This window comes from Salmo salar, chromosome ssa25 (genome assembly GCF_905237065.1).
Source record: "Salmo salar chromosome ssa25, Ssal_v3.1, whole genome shotgun sequence".
NCBI lineage: Eukaryota > Metazoa > Chordata > Actinopteri > Salmoniformes > Salmonidae > Salmo > Salmo salar.
In genome coordinates this window covers 14,123,235-14,145,919 of record NC_059466.1, presented here as the reverse complement: position 1 = coordinate 14,145,919, position 22,685 = coordinate 14,123,235, and the positions used below count along the sequence as shown (strand labels likewise).

At 45.8% G+C, this 22,685-nt stretch overlaps 1 protein-coding gene across 8 annotated transcripts in view; it reads left to right on the top strand.

The window, feature by feature from the left end:
- Window positions 1-21,823, top strand: part of LOC106586206 (low-density lipoprotein receptor-related protein 2) — a 63,773-nt gene extending 41,950 nt beyond the window's left edge. For 4 of the 8 annotated variants that reach the window (XM_014173223.2, XM_045707399.1, XM_045707401.1 and 1 more), the window contains 33 exons: window positions 168-287; window positions 644-775; window positions 2,194-2,395; window positions 2,568-2,863; window positions 3,015-3,681; window positions 3,795-3,965; window positions 4,058-4,281; window positions 4,497-4,674; window positions 4,800-4,996; window positions 5,178-5,423; window positions 5,653-5,781; window positions 8,600-8,719; window positions 9,745-9,861; window positions 10,959-11,075; window positions 11,625-11,762; window positions 12,044-12,166; window positions 12,486-12,614; window positions 12,780-12,911; window positions 14,288-14,419; window positions 16,287-16,430; window positions 16,695-16,860; window positions 16,947-17,075; window positions 17,375-17,595; window positions 17,864-18,043; window positions 18,133-18,252; window positions 18,399-18,489; window positions 18,626-18,705; window positions 19,177-19,294; window positions 19,421-19,547; window positions 19,872-19,982; window positions 20,085-20,183; window positions 20,270-20,341; window positions 20,558-21,823. In XM_014173223.2, the coding sequence (XP_014028698.2) occupies window positions 168-287; window positions 644-775; window positions 2,194-2,395; window positions 2,568-2,863; window positions 3,015-3,681; window positions 3,795-3,965; window positions 4,058-4,281; window positions 4,497-4,674; window positions 4,800-4,996; window positions 5,178-5,423; window positions 5,653-5,781; window positions 8,600-8,719; window positions 9,745-9,861; window positions 10,959-11,075; window positions 11,625-11,762; window positions 12,044-12,166; window positions 12,486-12,614; window positions 12,780-12,911; window positions 14,288-14,419; window positions 16,287-16,430; window positions 16,695-16,860; window positions 16,947-17,075; window positions 17,375-17,595; window positions 17,864-18,043; window positions 18,133-18,252; window positions 18,399-18,489; window positions 18,626-18,705; window positions 19,177-19,294; window positions 19,421-19,547; window positions 19,872-19,982; window positions 20,085-20,183; window positions 20,270-20,341; window positions 20,558-20,728 (5,399 nt within the window). In that variant the 3' untranslated portion in view covers window positions 20,729-21,823. The remainder of the gene's footprint in view (window positions 1-167; window positions 288-643; window positions 776-2,193; window positions 2,396-2,567; window positions 2,864-3,014; window positions 3,682-3,794; window positions 3,966-4,057; window positions 4,282-4,496; window positions 4,675-4,799; window positions 4,997-5,177; window positions 5,424-5,652; window positions 5,782-8,599; window positions 8,720-9,744; window positions 9,862-10,958; window positions 11,076-11,624; window positions 11,763-12,043; window positions 12,167-12,485; window positions 12,615-12,779; window positions 12,912-14,287; window positions 14,420-16,286; window positions 16,431-16,694; window positions 16,861-16,946; window positions 17,076-17,374; window positions 17,596-17,863; window positions 18,044-18,132; window positions 18,253-18,398; window positions 18,490-18,625; window positions 18,706-19,176; window positions 19,295-19,420; window positions 19,548-19,871; window positions 19,983-20,084; window positions 20,184-20,269; window positions 20,342-20,557) is intronic. The other 4 variants (XM_045707402.1, XM_014173224.2, XM_045707398.1 and 1 more) reach the window with 3 other exon arrangements.
- The last annotated feature ends 862 nt before the right edge of the window (window positions 21,824-22,685 follow it).

The following is a 22,685-nucleotide window of genomic DNA, read 5'->3' as shown; positions in this document are numbered from 1 at the left end:
GTGTCAAAAGAAGTGTGAAAATGTGTGCACTGGATAAGAGCGTCTGCTAAATTACTAAAATGTAAAATGCAAGTGCCTAATATAGAGAATATGGTGCCATTTCATATGCGTTCAAAATGGGTTTTGAGAGGAGAGTGACCCCTAAATGTCTCTTTTTCCGCTTCCAGCCACTTCCACGTGTGCCCAGAATGAGTTCCACTGCTCCAGTGGCCGCTGTATCCCAGCCCACTGGTACTGTGATGGGGGTACCGACTGTGCTGACGGCTCTGATGAGCCCTCCTCCTGCAGTAAGTACCACAGCTCTCCTTCCCTCACCATACTGTGCGTTGGTGTGCGTGCGCGCATGCTTGTGCTGTTGCTGATGTGTCCATAGTGTACGCCTTTGTTAGTGGTGTGGTCAGTCAGTCAGTCAGGCCTCCCATTGTCTGCCACATTCCTCCCTACTGACGCCCACCAGTCTCCTCTGACAAACACAGCCTCTACTCTTTCCTCTCTCCTCTTTCCTCTCTCCTCTTTCCTCTCTTCCTTTTGTCCCAGGGTAATTACACAACCTCCCTTTATCTTTTTATTAAGCACAATAGTATTCTAGTTCTAATCCATTCATGCATGGTTTGTATTTATGTCTGTGACCTTTGATCTCCAGTCACCCTGGTGAGAACCTGCAACACCGACCAGTTCCGCTGTGATGGCGGCAGGTGCATCACCTCTTCCTGGGTCTGCGATGGGGACAATGACTGTGGAGACATGAGTGATGAGGACCAGAGACACAACTGTGGTGAGTGTATTTTAGTGAAGAGTGGGTTGACTTATAACCCGCAGTCCACGCGGGGTGGGCGGATTAAGGGTCATTAAATATTGTGTGGCTGAAGGGCGGGTGGGTGGCGAGCGGGTTGAATAAAGAGAAAACAATAGTTTAAAAAAAAAAATCCATAAATGTATCATTCTCGTGCAGTTTACATCTATGGGCTACATTGAGGTTTTTCTATCTGGCATTGATGAGTAGGCCTAAGCTTTAGGGCCTACAGGGCCTTAACGCCAAATGCTTTAACTTTGATCCACGGAGGCAAAAGGAACAATGTCAGAGAATAATTCAATGAGAGAAAAGCTGCGAAGTGGAGAGTTGAAAATAAAGAGAAGGGAGGGCCAGAAAATGAGTGTTTGGGAAAGATTTGGCGAAGTGGTAAAAGAGGATGATGGCGGTGCCGTCATGTGTGATGATTGTGAGGCGCTATACATATTCAACAGTCACAAGACGTAGGTCTATAACCTCTCATATAGACTTAATATTAACAATTGCAGAATTAAGCATTTTTTGCAGTAAAGTTATACACCAAATTTTGACTCGCGCTGTCTTTATCGGCATCATAAAAGCTGGTAGTATTTCATGAGCATAAAATATGCATCCAAGCCGAACTGAAATCTTATCAGAAACATGTTGGGTCGTTTTCACAGCTTTATATTTCCTTAGAACTGGTCAAACTGATGTCATTTGGACATTTTGCAAGTTCTCCCCGGTCCATAAACGTCTTTGTAAAGATGACAGAAAACTTTACAGATGTCAATTAGATTGAAAAATGTATTATATCAATTTATGACATTATTCTGGTGAGCAAGGGTTTATTTAGTCTTCTAGTCTTTAGTCTTATAATGACAGAAGAGAAGCTGCATGTATCTAATTATAGACAAGTTCACTAAGTTGACCCAGTTGCGGGTGAACAAACAGCTGACCCGCGTACCCCTAGTGTATTCCTCTCCAGTCTATCTCCGTCAGACACTGATGGATCAGGATACATGCTGGGGGTGTGGGGGTGGATACTGGCTCCTGTTGAACGTCTCCAAGGAGCTCACATTCCTGATTTCCCCTGCGTCACTCGTTACTTTGTGCCTGTCTCAGAATCCTGGCTCAGGGTGGATCTAGACTCTTATGTCATTCCTCTCGAATGTGGGCTCTGACAATAAGGAGCCTGGAGCGCATGTCTTCAGCGCACCACAGGCCTCGGCAGGAGTCTCACTTCAAACAATGGGGCTCAATCACATTAGATGGATAGGAAACCGAAGTCACGGCTAGAGGTCCTGAAATACACTTAGGAATGTTTGGAACGCGAGAAATGTTAGGTCCAGTCTCGGAGTCTTCATCATCATGTAACTTCTCTAATTTGGTGTCATTTTCCTGCCCCTCTGTTTTTTTTTTAGCTAACCGCACATGCTCAGTCTTGGAGTTTACCTGTGTGAACAACCTAGGGCCACAGAGGAAGTGCATCTCTCGTGATTGGGTGTGTGACGGCGATGCGGACTGTGCGGACGCGTTGGACGAGCACCAGAACTGCACGCGCAGATCGTGTGGCGTCAACGAGTTCACCTGCAGTAACGGCCTCTGCATACGCAGCTCCTACAGGTTTGACAGACTCTAACATGACAGAGACATAATTATGACATGTTTCAGATTTCTTCTTGAATGTATCATTGCTTTGTAGAGGCTGAGACTACAGTGTGAATTTTGGGACTGGACAGCAGCACCACCTGGTGTACAGGGAAGCACACTGAGTGACTGATGTGTTTGGTGGCAGGTGTGACCGGAGGAATGACTGTGGGGACAGCAGTGACGAGCAGGGCTGCACCTACCAGCCGTGTCAGCAGCACCAGTTCACCTGTCAAAACGGACGCTGTGTGTCCCTCGCCTTCATCTGTGACGGGGACAACGACTGCGGGGACGAGTCGGATGAACTAGAACACATGTGCCGCACGCCACCGCCCACGTGCCCCCCTGGGCAGTTCAGGTGTGACAACGGACACTGTGTCCCTCTCTTTAACGTGTGTGACCGGACCGACGACTGCTCAGACAACAGTGACGAGAAGGGCTGTGGTGAGTGCATGATGTCTTAAAAGCAGTAAAACAAACAAATTTAAATATAAATACAATGCCAATATAGTATTTAGTATCACAACAGAGCAGTGTGGTGTTGGATTTATAGTCAATCTCCTCTAAAGCCTGTTCTGTCTTATCCTGGATGCAGGTATAAATGAATGCACCAACCCCTCCATGCACCACTGCGACCATAACTGCACTGACACACCCACCAGCTTCATCTGCACCTGTCGCCCCGGCTACCGCCTCATGTCCGACAACAAGACCTGCGACGACGTCAACGAGTGTGCGGAGACGCCCAGCGTGTGTAGTCAGGTGTGTGAGAACACCGTGGGCTCCTACATGTGTAAATGCGCCCCCGGGTTCCTACGGGAACCGGATGGCCGCAGCTGTCGTCAGAACAGCCACATCACACCCTACCTCATCTTTAGTAACCGCTATTATCTTCGTAACCTGTCCACGGACGGAGAGGCCTACTCCCTCATCCTGCAGGGCCTGACCAGCGTGGTGGCCATGGACTTTGACCGCGTGGACAAGAGGTTCTATTGGATTGACGTGGGCCGCAGGGTGATTGAGCGAATGTTCTATAACGGCAGTAACAGGGAAGTGGTGGTGAACGGGGTGGTCCATGGGGAGGGCCTGGCGGTCGACTGGGTGGGCAGGAAGCTCTACTGGCTGGACAGCTTCCTGGACTGTCTCAAAGTGTCCGAACTGGACGGGCGCTTTGCTAAGAAACTGGCTGAGCACTGTGTGGATGCCAATAATACCTACTGCTTTGAAAACCCCAGGGCGCTCGTTCTGCATCCAAAATATGGGTGAGTAAATTTGCCCCATTAATCATTATACAGTGAAAAAGTGGTATGATTGATTCTTGGTTCATTCAATAAAAGAGGTCTTTAGTAACCTAAACTGATTTGGTCCCTGTCAGATATGTCTACTGGACGGATTGGGGGGAGAAAGCCTTCATAGGCCGTGTTGGAATGGACGGCACCAACAAGACAGCCATCATCACCACTAAGATCGAGTGGCCCAATGGGGTCACCATTGACTACAGCAATGACAAGCTCTACTGGTCAGATGCCCATCTCAACTACATCGAGTAAGACCGCGCTTCTAATTGCCATACAGTCTTGCTTGGTTTCCTAAACACCTAAATGCCTCCTGTAATCCTACTCTTCCTCTTCTCCTCAGGTTCTCAGACCTGGAGGGACATCACAGACACACTGTGTATGACGGGACACTGCCCCATCCATTTGCCCTGACTGTGTTTGAGGAGACCGTGTACTGGACTGACTGGAACACCCACACAGTGGAGAAAGGCAACAAATACGACGGATCCGGCCGCCAGTCTCTTGTCAACACCACACACAGACCCTTCGACATCCACGTGTGCCATCCCTTTAGGCAGCCCATAGGTCAGTCTCAGTCCAGGAGACAGTAATCTGAGTATCCTCTTCTCCTGTATCAACATCCATTCCTCAACACTCAGATTGCTATCACTTCCTTATCCTGACGTTTCCTGCCTGTTAGGTCCATTCAAGTGTTTACGTTAAGACAATGCCGTGCCTGTGTTTGCCCAGCTGCGCTGAATGTGATTGTGCTGATTCTCTGACCCCCTCTCTCCCCCCAGTGACCAACCCCTGTGCAGATAACAATGGAGGCTGCTCCCACCTGTGTCTGATCCGTGACGGGGGGCGGGGTCACACCTGTGAATGCCCCGACCACTTTCTGAATGTACAGCTGGGTGGCGTGGCTCGCTGCCTGCCCATGTGCACCAGCACCCAGTACAGATGTGCGGATAATGAGCGGTGAGTGGGAGTTCACCTTAAGAGTTGTACTACTATGCACTCGTTCGCTGCATATCACATGTCCTGTGGTATAATTGAGGCATTGACGAGCCCTGAACAGTATTGTCCCTACCTCCCCTCCACAGCTGCATCCCCATCTGGTGGAAGTGTGACGGCCAGAGGGACTGCAGAGACGGCTCTGATGAGCCCTCCACCTGCCCCAGTCGCCATTGCCGACTGGGCCAGTTCCAGTGCAACGATGGAAACTGCACCAGCCCCCACTTCCTGTGCAACAGCAACCAGGACTGCCATGATGGCTCTGATGAAGATCCTGTGCTGTGTGGTGGGTGGCATTTAGCTCTGTAATTTTTGTTTCCAGAGAACACTCTGAGCGCGTAGGAAACATTCTTTGCAATTGTTTGATTACACTGTTTTTAACCTGTTGATTTCCCATAACCTTGTATAGCAGCTGTGCGTGAATGTACTTCAGTGGAGGGTTAAAACTGAATTGACTGTCTGTGCAGCCACTCATCAGTGCGAGACCCACCAGTGGCAGTGCGCCAATAAGAGGTGCATCCCCGAGGCGTGGCAGTGTGACGGGGACGACGACTGTGGCGACGGCTCTGACGAGGAGCCCGCCCACTGCTCCAGCAGGACCTGCCGGCCCGGACAGTTCAAGTGCCGTAACGGACGCTGCATCCCCCAGAACTGGAAGTGTGACGTGGACGACGACTGTGGCGACAACTCTGACGAGCCTCTGGAAGAGTGCAGTGAGTGACGATCACACAGAGTATCATGCGGTGAAAGCACACACTCAACTGTAGGGATTGAGTGGGATTGCTCCAGTGAGCCTACTGAGACCTGTTCATTCTAAACTGTGGAAAATCACAATTAACAGTTGTTTTCTCCCACCAGATATACGATTGAAAGACTTCCTCTAAAGTGTCCGTCTGCATGTTGTTCCTTGCTATTGATGTATTCGATGTGGTCTTTTCACAGTGGGGCCGTCTTATCGCTGTGACAACCACACCCAGTTTGTCTGCAGGACCAACTACCGCTGTGTGCCACAGTGGTCTGTGTGCAATGGCCACAACGACTGCAGGGACAACAGTGATGAGCAGCACTGCGGTGAGTCCACTGAAACATCAGCGTTCAGACAGAAATCAACCAATGGTTAAAACCCGCGGCACTAAATAATAACGTTTTTGTATGAGGTATAAATGTGTGTTGGGAGTGACTTAAGGGCTATTAGCAGAACATTACATAGTGTGACAGTGGGAGGTAGTGATGGAGAGGGTCTCACTGCCTGCTCCCCATGAGAGAACTTTCTGGATTTATGGCTTGTGTGCGTTTGTGCGCGTGTGAAAGTGTGTGCTTGTGCCTGCGTGCGCATGTGTACTGTTGTACGGGGCAAGGTGCACACTGTGCTCTTTGTACCGCGCACCGATCCACACACACCAGCCATGACCCTCCCATCTCTTATCAGAGGCCCTCACTCCATTAGTGCCATCCCTGCGCTAGAGGGGAGATCCACGCTAATCTGTGTTAGAGAATGCAGCAGCCGGGCCAGGTGGAGGGATAGGAGGGATCTCCCCTCTAGCACCACTATCTTTCAAACCACCAGCACTGTGTGGTAGAGACAGCTCAGCCGAGCTCTCCTCCTCTCATGTCCTCTCCTATAGACCTGGCATAGCTCAGAGCTCACCCAATTCAGGCATGCCGCACTCCCCTCTGCATGATCAGCTCTGCTTTAATAAAAAAAAAACAGATGGCACCTCTCAGTTCAAAGCTCTGTGGTCTAGTAGTTATCATCAACGCTATATTAAACAGTATGATGCACAGTGTTGAAGAATTTCTCATTCATCTGACAGTGTCTTGTAGTAGCTGGAACTTAATCTTCTGTCTTGAAATGATCTCAAAGAGGACAAGTAATACTGGAATGACTGTTGATTTTATTTTGAAGTGATAAATCAACTAATTGAGGGACGGCTTCCCGGACACTTTATGAAGCCTAGTCCTGGACTACAAAGCAAACTTAATGGACAACCTCTTAATCTTTATTGCTTAATTTGTGTCTGGTAAAACCATGCCATGTGTTTGCACGAATGCAATGTTTGGGCATATAAAATTTCAAGGAATAACTAAGGATAAGGAGGATAAGAACTAAGGATAAGGAGGATAAGAACTAAGGATAAGGAGGATAAGAACTAAGGATAAGGAGGATAAGAACTAAGGATATCAGGAGGATTGTCACGATCGTCGTACAGAGCGGACCAAGGCGCAGCGTGAGTTCCACATAATTTTACTTCACAGTGAAACAACAAAACAACAAAACATCCAACGAACGTGAAGTACAGTGCGTACATAGGCACTAACTGAAACAATATCCCACAAAACAGGTGGAAGAAAGGGCTTCCTAAATTTGATCCCCAATTAGAGGCAACGATTACCAGCTGCCTCTAATTGGGAACCATACAACTCCCCAACATAGAAATAGAATGACTAGAACACCACCCTAGTCACGCTCTGAACCAAGGGCTCTCTATGGTCAGGGCGTGACAGTACCTCCCCCCCCCAAGGTGCAGACTCCGGCCGCAAAACCTGAAACCAGATGGGGAGGGTAGGGGATGTGACTAGTGTCGGTGGCAGCTCCGGTGCGGGTCGTAGCCCCCGGCCAGACCCCGGGTCCGGCCATGGCACTGGGCTGAACGCCGTGCCTGGACTGGGCATCGGCGTAGAAGAAGGCTCCAGCCTTGGAGCGGTACTGGATGCCGTGCCTGGACTGGGCACCGGCACAGAGGAGGGCTCCGGCCATGGAGCTGGGTTGGACGGCGTGCCTGGACTGGGCACTGGTGCAGAGGAGGGCTCTGGCCATGGAGCTGGGTTGGACGCCGTGCCTGGACTGGGCACTGGTGCAGAGGAGGGCTCTGGCCATGGAGCTGGGTTGGACGCCGTGCCTGGACTGGGCACCGGCGCAGAGGAAGGCTCCGGCCTTGGAGCTGGACAGGACACCGTGCCTGGACTGGGCATCGGCGCAGTTTGCACCGGACTGATGACACGCTCCTCAGATCGAGTGCGTGGAGCCGGCACAGGACACTCCGGACTGTTGACACGCACTTCAGGGAGGGTGCGGGGAGCTGGCACAGGACTCAGGTCAAATGTTGTGCAGAACACACCTGCACAACATCTCTCTCTCTCTCCCAACTTCCCCATCGCCTCCCTGACGGTCTCTGGCTCTTCAGGACGAGTGCGGGGAGCTGGCACAGATGGCACCGGACTGGTGTCACGCTCTTCAGCACACGTGCGCTGCAGCATACTCCTAGCCAACATCATTCTCCGATATCCCTCCTCGCCCTGCTCCATCGACTCCCAGGCAGGCTCTGTCTCTCTCCTTGGCTCGGCCGACCACCCCTCGTGCCCCCCCCAAAAAAATCTTGGGGTTTCTGTAGCCGCGGTCCCTGGCGTCATCGCTGTACCCCTATGCTCCTTGGCGATTCCCGAGTTGAGTTGAGTTGAGTTCCACATAATTTTTATTCACAGTGAAACAACAAAACATCCAACGAACGTGAAGTACAGCGCGCACATAGGCACTAACTGAAACAATATCCCACAAAGCAGGTGGGAGAAAGGGCTTCCTAAATATGATCCCCAATTAGAGGCAACGATTACCAGCTGCCTCTAATTGGGAACCATACAACTCACCAACATAGAAATAGAATGACTAGAACACCCGCCCAGTCACGCTCTGACCTCAACACCATAGAGAACCAAGGGCTCTCTATGGTCAGGGCGTGACAAGGATAAGAACTAAGGATAAGGAGGATAAGAACTAAGGATCAGGATAAGAACTTGAGGGAAAGTGTCACTACAGGTGCATGTATGTGTTTGAGCGTTGTCTTTTGCTTCTTATCTCGTGTCACTGTGTGTGTGCCTATTGTGGTTTCAGAGGAGGTGACCTGTAACCCTCTGGGGGACTTCCGCTGTGACAACCACCAGTGTGTCCCTCTGCGCTGGAGGTGTGACGGGGACAACGACTGTGGCGACGGCTCGGATGAGCGCGCCTGTAGTGAGTTACTCAGTACTTCTACCCACCACCACTGTCTAATACTGTATCTAATTAACAACCTTCACCTTAGATCCCCTGGCTGCCTCGCATTGGCACTTTTACACTGAGTCTTCATGGGCCGGTTGTACAAGTTGGGCATAACAAGGCTGTAGCTCTACCTCATCCATTTAAGCCCAACCTTTTTTAAGTCCAACTGGTGAAACCGGCCCTACGTGTCACCTTAGCAGTTATGGGCTAATTCACATGACTCAAAAAGGCTGGATACTTGTAGTCATGGCTTTGAGTGTCTTCTAAGCGATTCTAGTGGGGGATTCCAATGTAGCTCAGACACAGTGAGTCACCCACATGAAATAAAGGTGTTGATGGCAAAGAACGGACATGTTATTGTTTCATCAGATAACAAAGTGCTCTTGTAAAAGACTTAACACTTCTGTCTTCGGAGCAGCGTAATGTGAGGCGGGCTTATCAGCTGCTAGAGAAACAGCTCGTCGGCATGTCAGTCGGAGGGAGTGGGGGAGTCGGCCACCTCTGCCCTGGAGAATTTAAACAAGTCTGAGAGCATGCCAGCTGATGAGGATAATGTATCTGCTTCAAAGAACAACTACTAATGTGTAGTGTGATGACATTTGCTCGTTTTCTGGGGTTGCCACTCCTCTTTGCAACTGTGGTGGTGATGCGTGGCGAGAGAACACCTCCAGTGAACTCCATCATGAACTCACCACGGAAAAATGACAGCATGATTGGTTGGGTGCTTCGAGATCATTTGGTAATGCAAGAAACAAGTCATAGCTCAGCGGAGCTATTGCAGTTACCCAATTGAGGGACTAGAACTCTAGTATTTGTCAAAGCAGTGGCTGTTTTTGTATGAAATATGATGAAACAATCCCAGAATAATGTAGTAATATGGTAATACCCACTGTCATCTGTGTCGACATCCTGTTTGTTTGGACTGTGGCAATGACAACTAATTAAGTCTTCCCTTATGCAGTGCTAATTCTTTAGTTCCCCTCTCTGTGTTCCCCCAGGCCCGCGTGTGTGCTCGGAGAGCGAGTTTCGCTGCGACAATCTGCACTGCATTCCCGGCCGCTGGGTCTGTGACCATGACAACGACTGTGAGGACAACTCAGATGAAAGGGACTGTGGTGAGTGGTTGCTCTTTGTTTTGGTGTTGGCTCTGCTTATTAAAGTGTGATGGAATACAGCACCAAGGAAAGAAGCAGTAAAACTTCACCTTTTTGAGGCACAGGATACACAGAAAGGACCACCGGAATAAATTGACTTCTTCTGTTGCCGGGTTTCTTCTGGTCAGATTGTGAATTCAAGTCACTTTTCAATGTTTATTTACAGTAGTCGTGAACACAAGATCCGAATCTGAGATACCTCAGCACTTGGCATGGCTGAAAATAAGTGAAGTGTATGGAGTGATATTAGTGCCAACAGAAATTGAATTTGAATTCACAAAGTGAATTTGAATTGAAATGGTATCATCATGCTTAGTCCCCTCCTGTACTCCCTGTCCACCCACGACAGCGTGGCCAGGCACGACTCCAACACCATCATTAAGTTTGCTGATGACACAAAAGTGGTAGGCCTGATCACTGACAACAATGAGACAACCTATAGGGAGAAGGTCAGAGACCTGGCAGTGTGGTGCCAGGACAACAACCTCTCTCTCAATGTGAGCAAGACAAAGGAGCTGATCGTGGACTACAGGAAAAGGCGGTCTGAACAGGCCCCCATTAACATCAATGGGGCTGTAGTGGAGCGGGTCGAGAGTTTCAAGTTCCTTGGTGTCCACATCATCAACAAACTATCATGGTCCAAACACACCAACACAGTCGTGAAGAGGGCACGACAACAGCTTTTCCCCCTTAGAAGGCTGAAAAGATTTTTACACTGCTGATACTCGCTGTTTATTGTCTATGCATAGTCACTTTACCCCTACCTACATGTACAAATTACCTCGACTAACTTGTACCCCTGCACACTGACTCGGTACCGGTACCCCTGTTATGTAATTGTATTGTTACTTTTTATAGCATTTTTTACTTTAGTTTATTTAGGAAATATTTTCTTAATTCTATTTCTTGAACTGCATTGTTGGTTAAGGGCTTGTAAGTAAGCATTTCATGGTAAGGTCTACACCTGTTGTATTTGGTGCATGTGACAAATAACATTTGATTTGATTAATACCTGCAGTATTCATGATGAGTTGTGTGCTGGCATGGCTGTGTTGCAGAGCTGCGGACCTGTCACCCGGGCTACTTCCAGTGTGGCAGTGGCCACTGCATTGCCGACCGGTTCAAATGTGACGGCAACGCCGACTGCCTGGACTACACTGACGAGACATCATGCCGTAAGTGTTATGTATCGTCATAGATTTGTCAATGGGCTGACATCAAATACAACACTCCCAGTGAGCAAAACTTGTTGAAAAGACGTCATTTCAACGGCAAAACTGGTTAACATTACATATTTTCAACCAATTTTACTCACTGGTCTCCTTTCTCCTCAGAGGTCCAGAACTATTATTATGTTACTACAGCACCCTCTACAGTTATTTATTTAATTTATTTATTAAACATTTTTATTTATCTTTTATTTAACTAGACAAGTCAGTTAAGAACAAATTCTTACTTACTATAACGGCCTACACCATCCAAACACGGACGACGCTGGGCCAATTGTGCGCCGCCCTATGGGACTCCCAATCACGGCCTGTTGTGATACAGCCTGGACTCGAACCAGCGGGTCTGTAATGACGCCTCTAGCACTGAGATGCCATGCCTTAGACCGCTGAGATGCAGTGTCTTAGTCCGCTGCGCCACTCAGGAGCCCCCAATCTTAAGTTTAAAAGTTACAAACATGAATTTGAATTGTAATGGTCCATTTCTTTCATTTGCAGCAACCCGTTATCCCAATGGCACGTATTGCCCACTGTTCCTGTTTGAGTGTAGGAACCATGTGTGTGTGCAGCCCTACTGGAAATGTGACGGAGACAACGACTGTGGAGACCACTCAGATGAGGAGCTCCACCTCTGCTGTAAGGCCAATGCCCCTTCAATGGCTACACTGTTCCTTAAATAGTTACATTGTTGAATGAATCCTTATTCTTTAATTAACAATGAGACATTTTACCTTGAGATTGAGCCTGGCCATGACCTAGGCCCGTATTTATCAAGCATCTCAGAGTAGGAGTGCTGATTTGGGATTAGGTCCTCCCTGTCCTTCATAGTCTGATTTATTATGATCTAAAAGGGAAAGCTGATCCTAGATCATTTTTGAGACGCTTGATAAATACGGGCCCTGGTTTTGTCTCCCTAGTGGACATCCCGTGTGACCCGCCGTTCCGTTTCCGCTGTGACAACAACCGGTGCATCTATAGCCATGAGCTCTGCAACTCGGTGGACGACTGTGGGGACGGCACTGACGAAAAAGAGGAGCACTGTAAGTACACGCCAATCGCAAGTTACAATACTGTCATATATTGTCCCATCTCCATGGGAGTTTGGAGTACATATAGCCCATCCTTGTATGAACATTATGTAGGTAACATCCCAAGTGGCAACCCTTTTCCCTTTATGGTGCACTACATTGGACCAGGGCCCATAGGGTTGTGGTCAAAAGTAGTGCACTTTATAGGGAATAGGGTGCCATTTGGGATGAATTTGTCATGTTACCAAAGGTTATTGTCCATCCGATCGTCCATGTCTTTCACTCTCTGAAATGATTGACATGTTGACATGATGTGTTGTGTTTGTCACAGGCCAGACCCCAACACATGGGCCCTGTTCAGCAGATCAGTTCAAATGCAGTAATGGCCAGTGCATCCCTCTGCAGTATGCCTGTGATGACTATGATGACTGTGGAGACCATTCTGACGAGCTGGGCTGCAGTGAGTAACCCACCCAACTCAGTAACCACAGTCTTCCCTCTCCATCTCAGTCATCATAAACTGTTATCTTATGCTAAGCTACAGTATATGGCTGTTTGTATAATACTGAGGTGAGAGTAAATGTCAACCCTCATAATGTGACACGTGTACATGTGCTCTCCCCAGATGTTGGCAGTGGGCGCTCCTGCAGTGAGAACATCTGTGAGCACAACTGCACAGACCTGACAGACGGTGGCTTCCTCTGCTCCTGCAGGCCTGGATACAAACCCAGCCAGACAGACAGGAACACCTGTGAAGGTACAGGAAGCATCAGTACAAGCTGAATGCGGGAACACCACTCTGTACCAATGTCACACACTTTTAAAACCTCTTATGATTTCCTCTGCTTGTGCTATTATTATACTTCTGGCCCTTCTTTGGACACTGTGCTAACAACCCTCCAGACAACCTTCAATGCCATACAACTCAACTTCCGTGGCCTCCAACTGCTCTTAAATACAAGTAAAACTAAATGCATGCTCTTCAACCGATCGCTGCCCGCACCTGCCCGCCCGCCCAGCATCACTACTCTGGACGGTTCTGACTTAGAATATGTGGGCAACTACAAATACCTAGGTGTCTGGTTAGACTGTAAGCTCTCCTTCCAGACTCACATCAAACATCTCCAATCCAAATTTAAATCTAGAATTGGCTTCCTATTTTGCAACATAGCATCCTTCACTCATGCTGCCAAACATACCCTCGTAAAACTGACCATCCTACCGATCCTCGACTTCGGCTATGTTATTTACAACATAGCCTCCAACACCCTACTCAATAAACTGGATGCAGTCTATCACAGTGCCATCCATTTTGTCACCAAAGCCCCATATACTACCCACCACTGCGACCTGTATGCTCTCGTTGGTTGGCCCTCGCTTCATACTCGTCGCCAAACCCACTGGCTCCAGGTCATCTACAAGACCCTGCTAGGTAAAGTCCCCCCTTATCTCAGCTCACTGGTCACCATAGCAGCACCCACCTGTAGCACGCGCTCCAGCAGGTATATCTCTCTGGTCATCCCCAAAGCCAATTCCTTCTTTGGCCGTCTCTCCTTCCAGTTCTCTGCTGCCAGTGACTGGAACGAACTACAAAAATCTCTGAAACTGGAAACACTTATCTCCCTCACTAGCTTTAAGCACCAGCTGTCAGAGCAGCTCACAGATCACTGCACCTGTACATAGCCCATCTATAATTTAGCCCAAACAACTCTCTCTTCCCCTACTGTATTTATTTATTTATTTTGCTCCTTTGCACCCCATTATTTCTATTTCTACTTTGCACTTTCTTCCACTACAAATCTACCATTCCAGTGTTTTACTTGCTATATTGTATTTACTTTGCCACCATGGCCTTTTTTTGCCTTTACCTCCCTTATCTCACCTCATTTGCTCACATTGTATATAGACTTATTTTTCTACTGTATCATTGACTGTATGTTTGTTTTACTCCATGTGTAACTCTGTGTTGTTGTATGTGTCGAACTGCTTTGCTTTATCTTGGCCAGGTTGCAATTGTAAATGAGAACTTGTTCTCAACTTGCCTACCTGGTTAAATAAAGGTGAAATAACAAAACATTAAAAAAATTAACCTTTGGCTTTCTCTGTGTTTTTCCTGTTCTGTTTTGTGAACAGACGTCAACGAGTGTGAGGTCTACGGGACGTGTCCACAGGAGTGTCAGAACTCCAAGGGAAGCTACGAGTGTTTCTGTGCCCAGGGCTTCCGCTCAGTCAGCGAGCAACATGGCATTGAGTGTGCTGCTGAGGGTAAGAGCTTAGCTGGACAAGTCATTCTGTCTGCGTTCCAAATGGCACCCTATTCCCTTTGTAGTGCAGCTAAGCTCTGGTCAAAAGTACTGTACTGTATAGGGAAGAGGGTGCCATTTGGGACGCAAACATCTGCCTCCTATCTGTTAGTGCTCTGGAGTAGAATGCCTGAATGTTAAAGGGATACTTTGGGATTTTTACAATACTAGCAGATACCCATAGACTTCCAGTCATTGTGCTAACGCTAGTTATCATTGGCTTGCAAAACTACCTCTAACTTACTTCATACTGGACACAGAGACATAAAAATTGTATCCATGAGTTCATCTGACTCTGGGGAAGTAGATAAAGGGCCTCATTGCCACAATTACAAAGTATCCCTTTAAAACCTCTTGCATCTAGACGTTCCGCTAGCGGAACGCCTCACCAAATATCCAATGGAAGAACGTGGCACGAAATACAAATACCTCAAAAATGCAATAATTTCAATTTTTCAACCATACGACTATTTTACACCGACTCTCGTTAATCGAACCACATTGTCTGATTTCAAAAAGGCTTTACAGTGAAAGCAAAACATTAGATTATGTTAGGAGAGTACACAGCCAAAAATAATCACACAGCCATTTTCAAAGCAAGCATATATGTAAAAAAAAATATATATATATAAAAAAAAACACAGCTAAATGCAGCACTAACCTTTGATGATCTTCATCAGATGACACTCCTAGGACATTATGTTATACAATACATGCATGTTTTGTTCAATCAAGTTCATATTTATATCAAAAAACTGCTTTTTACATTAGCATGTGATGTTCAGAAATCGTATTCCCACCGAAAACTTCCGGTGAATTTACTAAATTACTCATGATAAACGTTGACAAAATACATAACAATTATTTTAAGAATTATAGATATAGAACTCCTTTATGCAATCGCTATGTCAGATTTTAAAATAGCTTTTCGACGAAAGCACATTTTGCAATATTCTGAGTACATAGCTCAGCCATCAGGGCAAGCTATTTTGACACCCGCCAAGTTCGGTGCTCACTAAACGCAGAATTATTATTCGAAAAATGTTATTACCTTTGCTGTTCTTCATCAGAATGCACTCCCAGGACTGCTACTTCCACAACAAATGTTGTTTTTGCTCCAAATAATCCATAGTTATGTCCAAATACCCCCGTTTTGTTCATGCGTTCAGGTCACTATCCAAAGGGTAACGCGCGAGCGCATTTCCAGACAAAAAAATAAAAAATTTTCCATTACCGTACTTAGAAGCATGTCAAACGCTGTTTAAAATACATTTTTATGCTATTTTCCTCGTAAAATAGCAATAATATTCCAACCGGACAATGCTGTATTCATTCAAAGAGGATAAGAAAAAATGACGTGATCTCGTGAATGCGCATCTCCAATCTCTTTGTCACCAGGCAGTCCACTGACAAACTCAGCTGCTATTATCTGCCCAGAGACAGGAGACGCCTCAATCTGGTTTCTGAAGGCTTTAGAGAGCCAATGGAAGCCTTAGAAAGTGTCACATAACAGCTCAGATACTGTAGTTTTGATAGAGAAGCAAAAGAAGGACTACAAATTTGCAGACAGGCCACTTCCTGCTTGGAATCTTCTCAGGTTTTTGCCTGCCATATGAGTTCTGTTATACTCACAGACACCATTCAAACAGTTTTAGAAACTTTAGAGTGTTTTCTATCCAAATCTACTAATAATATGCATATTCTCATTTCTGGGCAAGAGTAGTAACCAGTTTAAATCGGGTACGTTTTTTTTATCCGGCCGTGAAAATACTGCCCCCTATCCCAAACAGGTTAAGGATGGGACCATATTTCACCATTCTCCATTTCAGGAAACCCACCAGTGCTGCTTCTGCCTGACAACGTGAGAATTCGCCGCTTCAACTTGTCATCGGAGCAGTATTCAGACTACGTGGACAACGCCGAGCACATCCAGGCTCTGGACTACCAGTGGGATCCAGAGGGCATTGGACTCAGTAAGACCTTCAGCTCAACTAGTTAACTAGTCAGTGCCATTTGGCTCATGTTAAGAGCACTATGGGAGTGATACAGTGACTGGGGAGGTTTTCAGCAGAAACATCATTTTTATTCCACTTCATGAGGAACCAAACAGAAGCAAAGGGGCCAAAACGGGGAGGGACTACATGAACTTGTCCAATAAGAAACACATTTTTGTTTTTCCGTTGCAAACCATTTTGCAATGATGTACATTTCTGAATATGACCCTATTGTGCTCTCAGGTATTGTGTACTGGACGGTCCTGGGCCGAGGATCTCAGTTTGGCTCTATCAAGCGAGCCTACATGACCACATTCAATGACAACGGCAATAACCCAGTGAAGGAGTTGGATCTGAACCTGAGATATGTTGCCAACCCTGATGGTATCGCTGTGGACTGGGTCGGAGGGTACAACTCCTTCATTATTGCTTACTATTTTTGATTTTAAGAATACATATTTGTATTCAATCTAACAGCTTATCTTGGTTTCACAGTCACATTTACTGGACAGACGCAGGGACCAATCGAATTGAAGTGGCAAAGCTAGATGGGCGCTACAGGAAGTGGTTGATCCATAATGACCTGGACCAGCCAGCTGCTATTGTTTTGAATCCAGGACTCGGGTATGGAAGTGATCAACTACAGTGGCATAGGGGGCTTTTTTGTTTGTTCCGAAGAAGAAAGTGTGTGTGTGTGTGTGTGTGTGTGTGTGTGTGTGTGTGTGTGTGTGTGTGTGTGTGTGTGTGTGTGTGTGTGTGTGTGTGTGTGTGTGTGTGTGTGTGTGTGTCCTTCACAATAAGCTAATATAGTGTATCCTGTCAGATATAACAGCATTGTGTAGTGATCAACAAATATTATTTGAAAGTCAAAGACATTCGTTAACAAACACTCTGTTAAGCATATGTGACTGTGCATTTCCCAGAATCATGTACTGGACAGACTGGGGCAGGAGACCCAGGATTGAGTCTGCCTGGATGGACGGGCAACACAGGCAGGTTCTGTTGGACGAGGACCTGGGCTGGCCCACTGGACTGACTCTGGACTACCTGAATGGAGACAGGATCTACTGGTGTGACTCCAAGGAGAACATCATAGAGTCCATGAAGCCGGACGGCACCGAGAGGAAGATCATCATGTCAGGAGGTCAGAACCCACTGAGACCTTTCTTAGGCTGCGTCTCAAATGGTACCATATTCCCTATATAGTGCACTACTTTTGACCAAGGCTCATAGTAGTGCATTATGTAGGGAATAAATCGCCATTTGGGATGCAGCCATAGATGCTGCTAACATGCTGGTGATATATTTTTTATAATAACTACGTTATTAACTCCCTTAATAGTTAATGATTGTACCAGACTACACATCTATTCAAATAGTGGCTAATTAAGCATGGCCATTTTCTGCATCAGATATTGGTAATCCCTACAGCCTGGATGTCTTTGAGGGCCATGTGTACTGGACAACCAAGGAGCGAGGTGAAGTCTGGAAGGCTGATAAGTTTGGGAAGGAGGAAAAAGTGAAGGTGCTGACCATCAACCCCTGGCTGACTCAAGTCCGCATCTACCAGGAGCATAGATACAACCGCTCAGGTTGGAGTTTGTCAAGTCTAAAACAAACACTGTACTTTTCTCCTGTCTGGTGAGTATACGGTAGTTACAGGTCCCCTCTTCCCTCTCAGTGCCCAACCCCTGTAAGGATGTCTGCAGTCACCTGTGTCTGATCCGGCCTGGAGGCTACACCTGCACCTGCCCCCAAGGCTCATCCTTGGTGGGCTTCAACCCCAACGAATGTGATGCAGGTATGGTCTATAAAGGAAATCCCATCACCTGTGAATGCAGCCTCGCTGCACCATTGATCATCGAAATCATACTCTATACATGCATGGCTGCTCAGACGTTGCTGTGTGACGTGGTGATGATGTTGTGGTGGCTTTCACTCCTGCAGCCATTGAGGTTCCAGTCTTAATGCCCCTTGCATGCAGATGCATGAACGGAGGGACCTGCTACACTGACGAAGGGGGCCTGCCCAAGTGCAAGTGAGTTCAGCAGCTGGTCTCAGGAAGTAGATTCGTTGTCATATTATTATAACATATAACAACACAGCCCCAAGCCATATGAGTGTTTCGTTCCGCCCCATGAATAAACATTTGTTTTTTGTCTTTTCTTTTGCAGGTGTCAGTATGGCTATGCAGGGGCTTACTGTGAGATGGGAAAGTCCAGGGATGCCCCTGAAGGAGCAGGTACAGTAAAAAGTGAGACAAGAAGAGGAACGTCTGAATGACCTGCATTATGGATCTCTTCAAATACGATTAGATTTCACCCCAAACATGTCAGTCCAACGTGCCAGTCTTCATTCAACATTTCTGATTCGCGGTTCATGATGAAGCAGTTACACAGCATTGATTGAGCCAAGTAACATTAGTTTTCGTCCGACCGTTGTCTCACAAGTCATTATAATGGGACCGTGAGATTTGTTTTGACTCAGCAAACACTAAAGCTGTTTTTCTCTCCAGTAAAAGATTACTTAGCTCACTAGCTAATAAAAAGCTCAACACCATAATCGTTTAACTTCAATTTGCAGTATGTCAGCAAAGTAATAGGTCATTACCAGCAATAAGTGATCAATTGTTTTTCCTTTTGGACTACTGATACATGTTTTACAAAAGATTAGTAGAAATGTCCTGGAATAAACTTGGTTGCTTGCTGACATCTTTTGTCTTCAGCAGTTGCGGCACTGTTAGCAGTGATTATTTTCATCATCACCGGAGCGTTGGCTGTCGGGGTTTTCCTCAACTACAAACGAACTGGCTCCTTAATGCCGTCCATGCCCAATCTACCCAGGTAGGTTCTCAGCTCACCTGCTTTCAAACGCCTGTGCTTGCCTCCGTCGTAACGTTTCAAACGAGAGCCTCACATTGTTGTGTGTGAACGAGAAGCCATTTTCTTTTCTGTCTTTCTATTTTTCAGCCTTAGCAGTCTGGTGAAATCGGGTGACACGGGCAATGGGGTGACGTTTCGCTCGGGTGACAATGTCACAATGGATCTGGGACCTCCACCCATCGGGGTGTCATTCATTGACAGGGCCATGCAGTTGGTAAGCACTGGATTGTGTTGGTTTAGCACTTAGTGGTGTCACTGCACCTTCAGACTGCACCATCAGCATTTTAATCCTTTGTTAGGCCTGGGAGACCCCGGTTGACTTTAGCTCTTTTGACCTCTGCTATTATACATTATTAACAAGACTGGGAGTCAACACATTCCTAGCCAGGGTTGTTTTGCTCTGTAGTTAATAAAGTAAAGCACAAATTGCAGGGCATTGACTTCATACTAAGAGCTTGAAATACATGTAGATGATGGATAGCAATGCTGTTCGAATCACCTTTGATGGACATGATGAATAACAGTATGTCTCGTTCAGGATGGGAACTCCGCAGTGGAAGCGGGGAGGCCAATCACGTTTGAGAACCATCTGTATGCCCATGGAGCAACTGGATCGTCTAGTGATCCTGCTGTCATCCACGCCACACAGGTACGCAAGACAACCCTGTTGCATGAACATTCCTAGGGCAGGTGGGATTGACATCATTGTTAAAACAATACTAATTGTTCTGCACTGTTTTACTCCAAACAGGTGACTGTTACTGTTAGCGGCGAGCAGATCGAGAAGAACCATAAAGAGCAGATTGTGAGCACCGTGGACAGTTCAACAGCCAGAGCCAAGCCTGTTCAGGTGACTCTCCCTTCCTGTACTTGTATCATTAGGTAAAGGATAGGGATTATATTGTAATTTACAGCAATGGTGTCCTACATTTACAGGAGTCAATGTGGAGTGCCTTCAGAAGAAAATTGAAGCCAAGCTTAACTTTTGAAAACCCTATCTACTCAGAGGTAAGCCCAACACTGACACCCAATGAGCATTTGGGAGATGACTGTCTCTATGGTTCATATCTCTCAGGACCTGTTCCTTTTTGAGACATGGCTATTCTACAGTGGAGAATGTACTTCTAACTGTTTGAGGTTTGCTTATGATTGCTACTCAGGGTGAACAGATGTTGGGTTTGTGTTAACCTGTTTTCTGCTAGTCATCTCCTTATTGTTTTTCAGATGCAGAATGAAAAAGCAGTAGGAAGCAATGAGGAGAGTTCCTCCACTGACCCCTCTCCCTTTGCCCCAACCACCAAACGCCTGAAGAGGGATTATCCCAGCACCTACTCACCAACTGAGGACACTTTCCAAGACACAGCGAACCTCGTCAAAGAGGACAACGATGTATGACCCCCTTTCTCACAGATTGGAATCAAAGACACACTCTCCTTTGCACAGAATCCCTTTTTATACGTAGCCTGTCTACAAAACTAAGATTGATTTGTGAAAAGAAATTAGACAAACATTTCTTTAGCATACAGAAAAGAGGTCTGTTCATGACTATGCCTTCTGATATTTCTTATGCCAATTCTTTTTATTGTGATATACTGTATGTATATCTTTGCACTGAAACTGCTGTTAGAAATTTTATAAATATGTTGTACATTTGTAAATTTGAACAGTACGATTTTTGTTGATAATCTATTTCCAACAGCCAAGAGGATATTATCTTATCCCTAATGCTTCATAAACAAAACAAAGAACAGGTGAAGTGCATTGTGAATTAGGACAATGTTTTGAAAGGATAATTCATTATTTTTGCCACTGATCAAAACTGAATATGTGTGCATTTCATCTTGCATGTTTATATACCTCATTTCAGGGCTTAAAAAACAAACAAAGCGAAGCAAATACAAACGGATCCAATTCTTGTGCTCTTACCATAGCTTTCCTAAATCTATGGATGCTGTCAAAAGAAAACGATGAAAATTCCAAATATCTCAAAGAATAGTATACTAAGCATACTTACATGGTAATTAAGATCAAAATGATAAACAATGTTCCCTGACTTTTGTTTGGCATATTTAAATGAAAATGATCATATTTTAGTAAAAAAAGTGTATGAATAATGATGTCCTCTTTCAAATTCATTTGGAACAATACTTGAATATGCCCATGATTTTAATGTGTGAAGATGTATAATTTTGGACACATCCAGTGACCCTCTGGAGCTGGTAAAGTCCAATAGCAAAATATCCATATCTGGAGATACAGAATTTGGTCAGGTCATTAAACAAAGAATCTGACTGTCATTTTCTAAACATGGGCTATAAATCCTGTGTTCTTAGATCGATTGTTTTGTATTTTGAAAAGAACAAATAAAGACTGTATCACTGATCATTCTAAATACTGTATGCTCAGATGGCTTTCTATATAGCAAAGTGAGAGACAAAATGTATGCTGCTGAGACGTAAAATGAATACATTTATTTGTTTTGTAATACAATCTTAACGTTCTGTTTTTCTTACCTTAAAATACATTGTGATTAACCAAAAATCTGTTTGAGAAAATTAACTAGCTGAAATGCATATAAACCTCTAACACACACACACACACAGTGTATTTTGTAGGCACCACGGGAAAATGTAATATCAATATTCATGAATTATTCCCTATTTGCACTACATACACCATTGATAATCTATGTAGTATCAACATGAGGTGATTAGCGCGTCCGTGGGTGGCGAGTTGTCAGGGCATGCAACTGGTCACTTTGGAGATGTCTGAACTGCACAAGAGACAAAGGGAGAAATCATGAGCTTTTACATCTGTAATATACTGTAGACTACGGGAAATGGATGCGAGACAGACATGAATGTTTCTGCATTGTAATGACATGACTAAACTATTTGAAAAACATTCAGTATACAGTATCTACTCATTTCCGTCAAAGAAGTTGGGTCAATATCAGTGCTTGGCCTCCTCAGGAAGACAGATCCAGTCTCTGGTGGTCTGCTTCAATAAGGTCCAGCCTCACTTTGACACCAAAATTCTGCGAATCCCGCCTGAACATAAAAGCAGGCAGCTTAGTTGTTATGTAGCTAATACATGCTTAAATCTATGAATAACACAACACATTAAGAACACCTGCTCTTTCCATGACATAGACTGACCATGTGAATCCAGGTGAAAGCTATGATCCCTTATTGATGTCACTTGTTAAATCCACTTCAACCAGTGTAGATGAAGGGGAGGAGTCAGGTTAAAGATGTTTAAGCCTTGAGACAACTCAATATTAGGAAGGTATTCCTACTGTTTGGTATACTCAGTGTATATCTCTAACTAGCATTGCACAGTTACAGGTCCA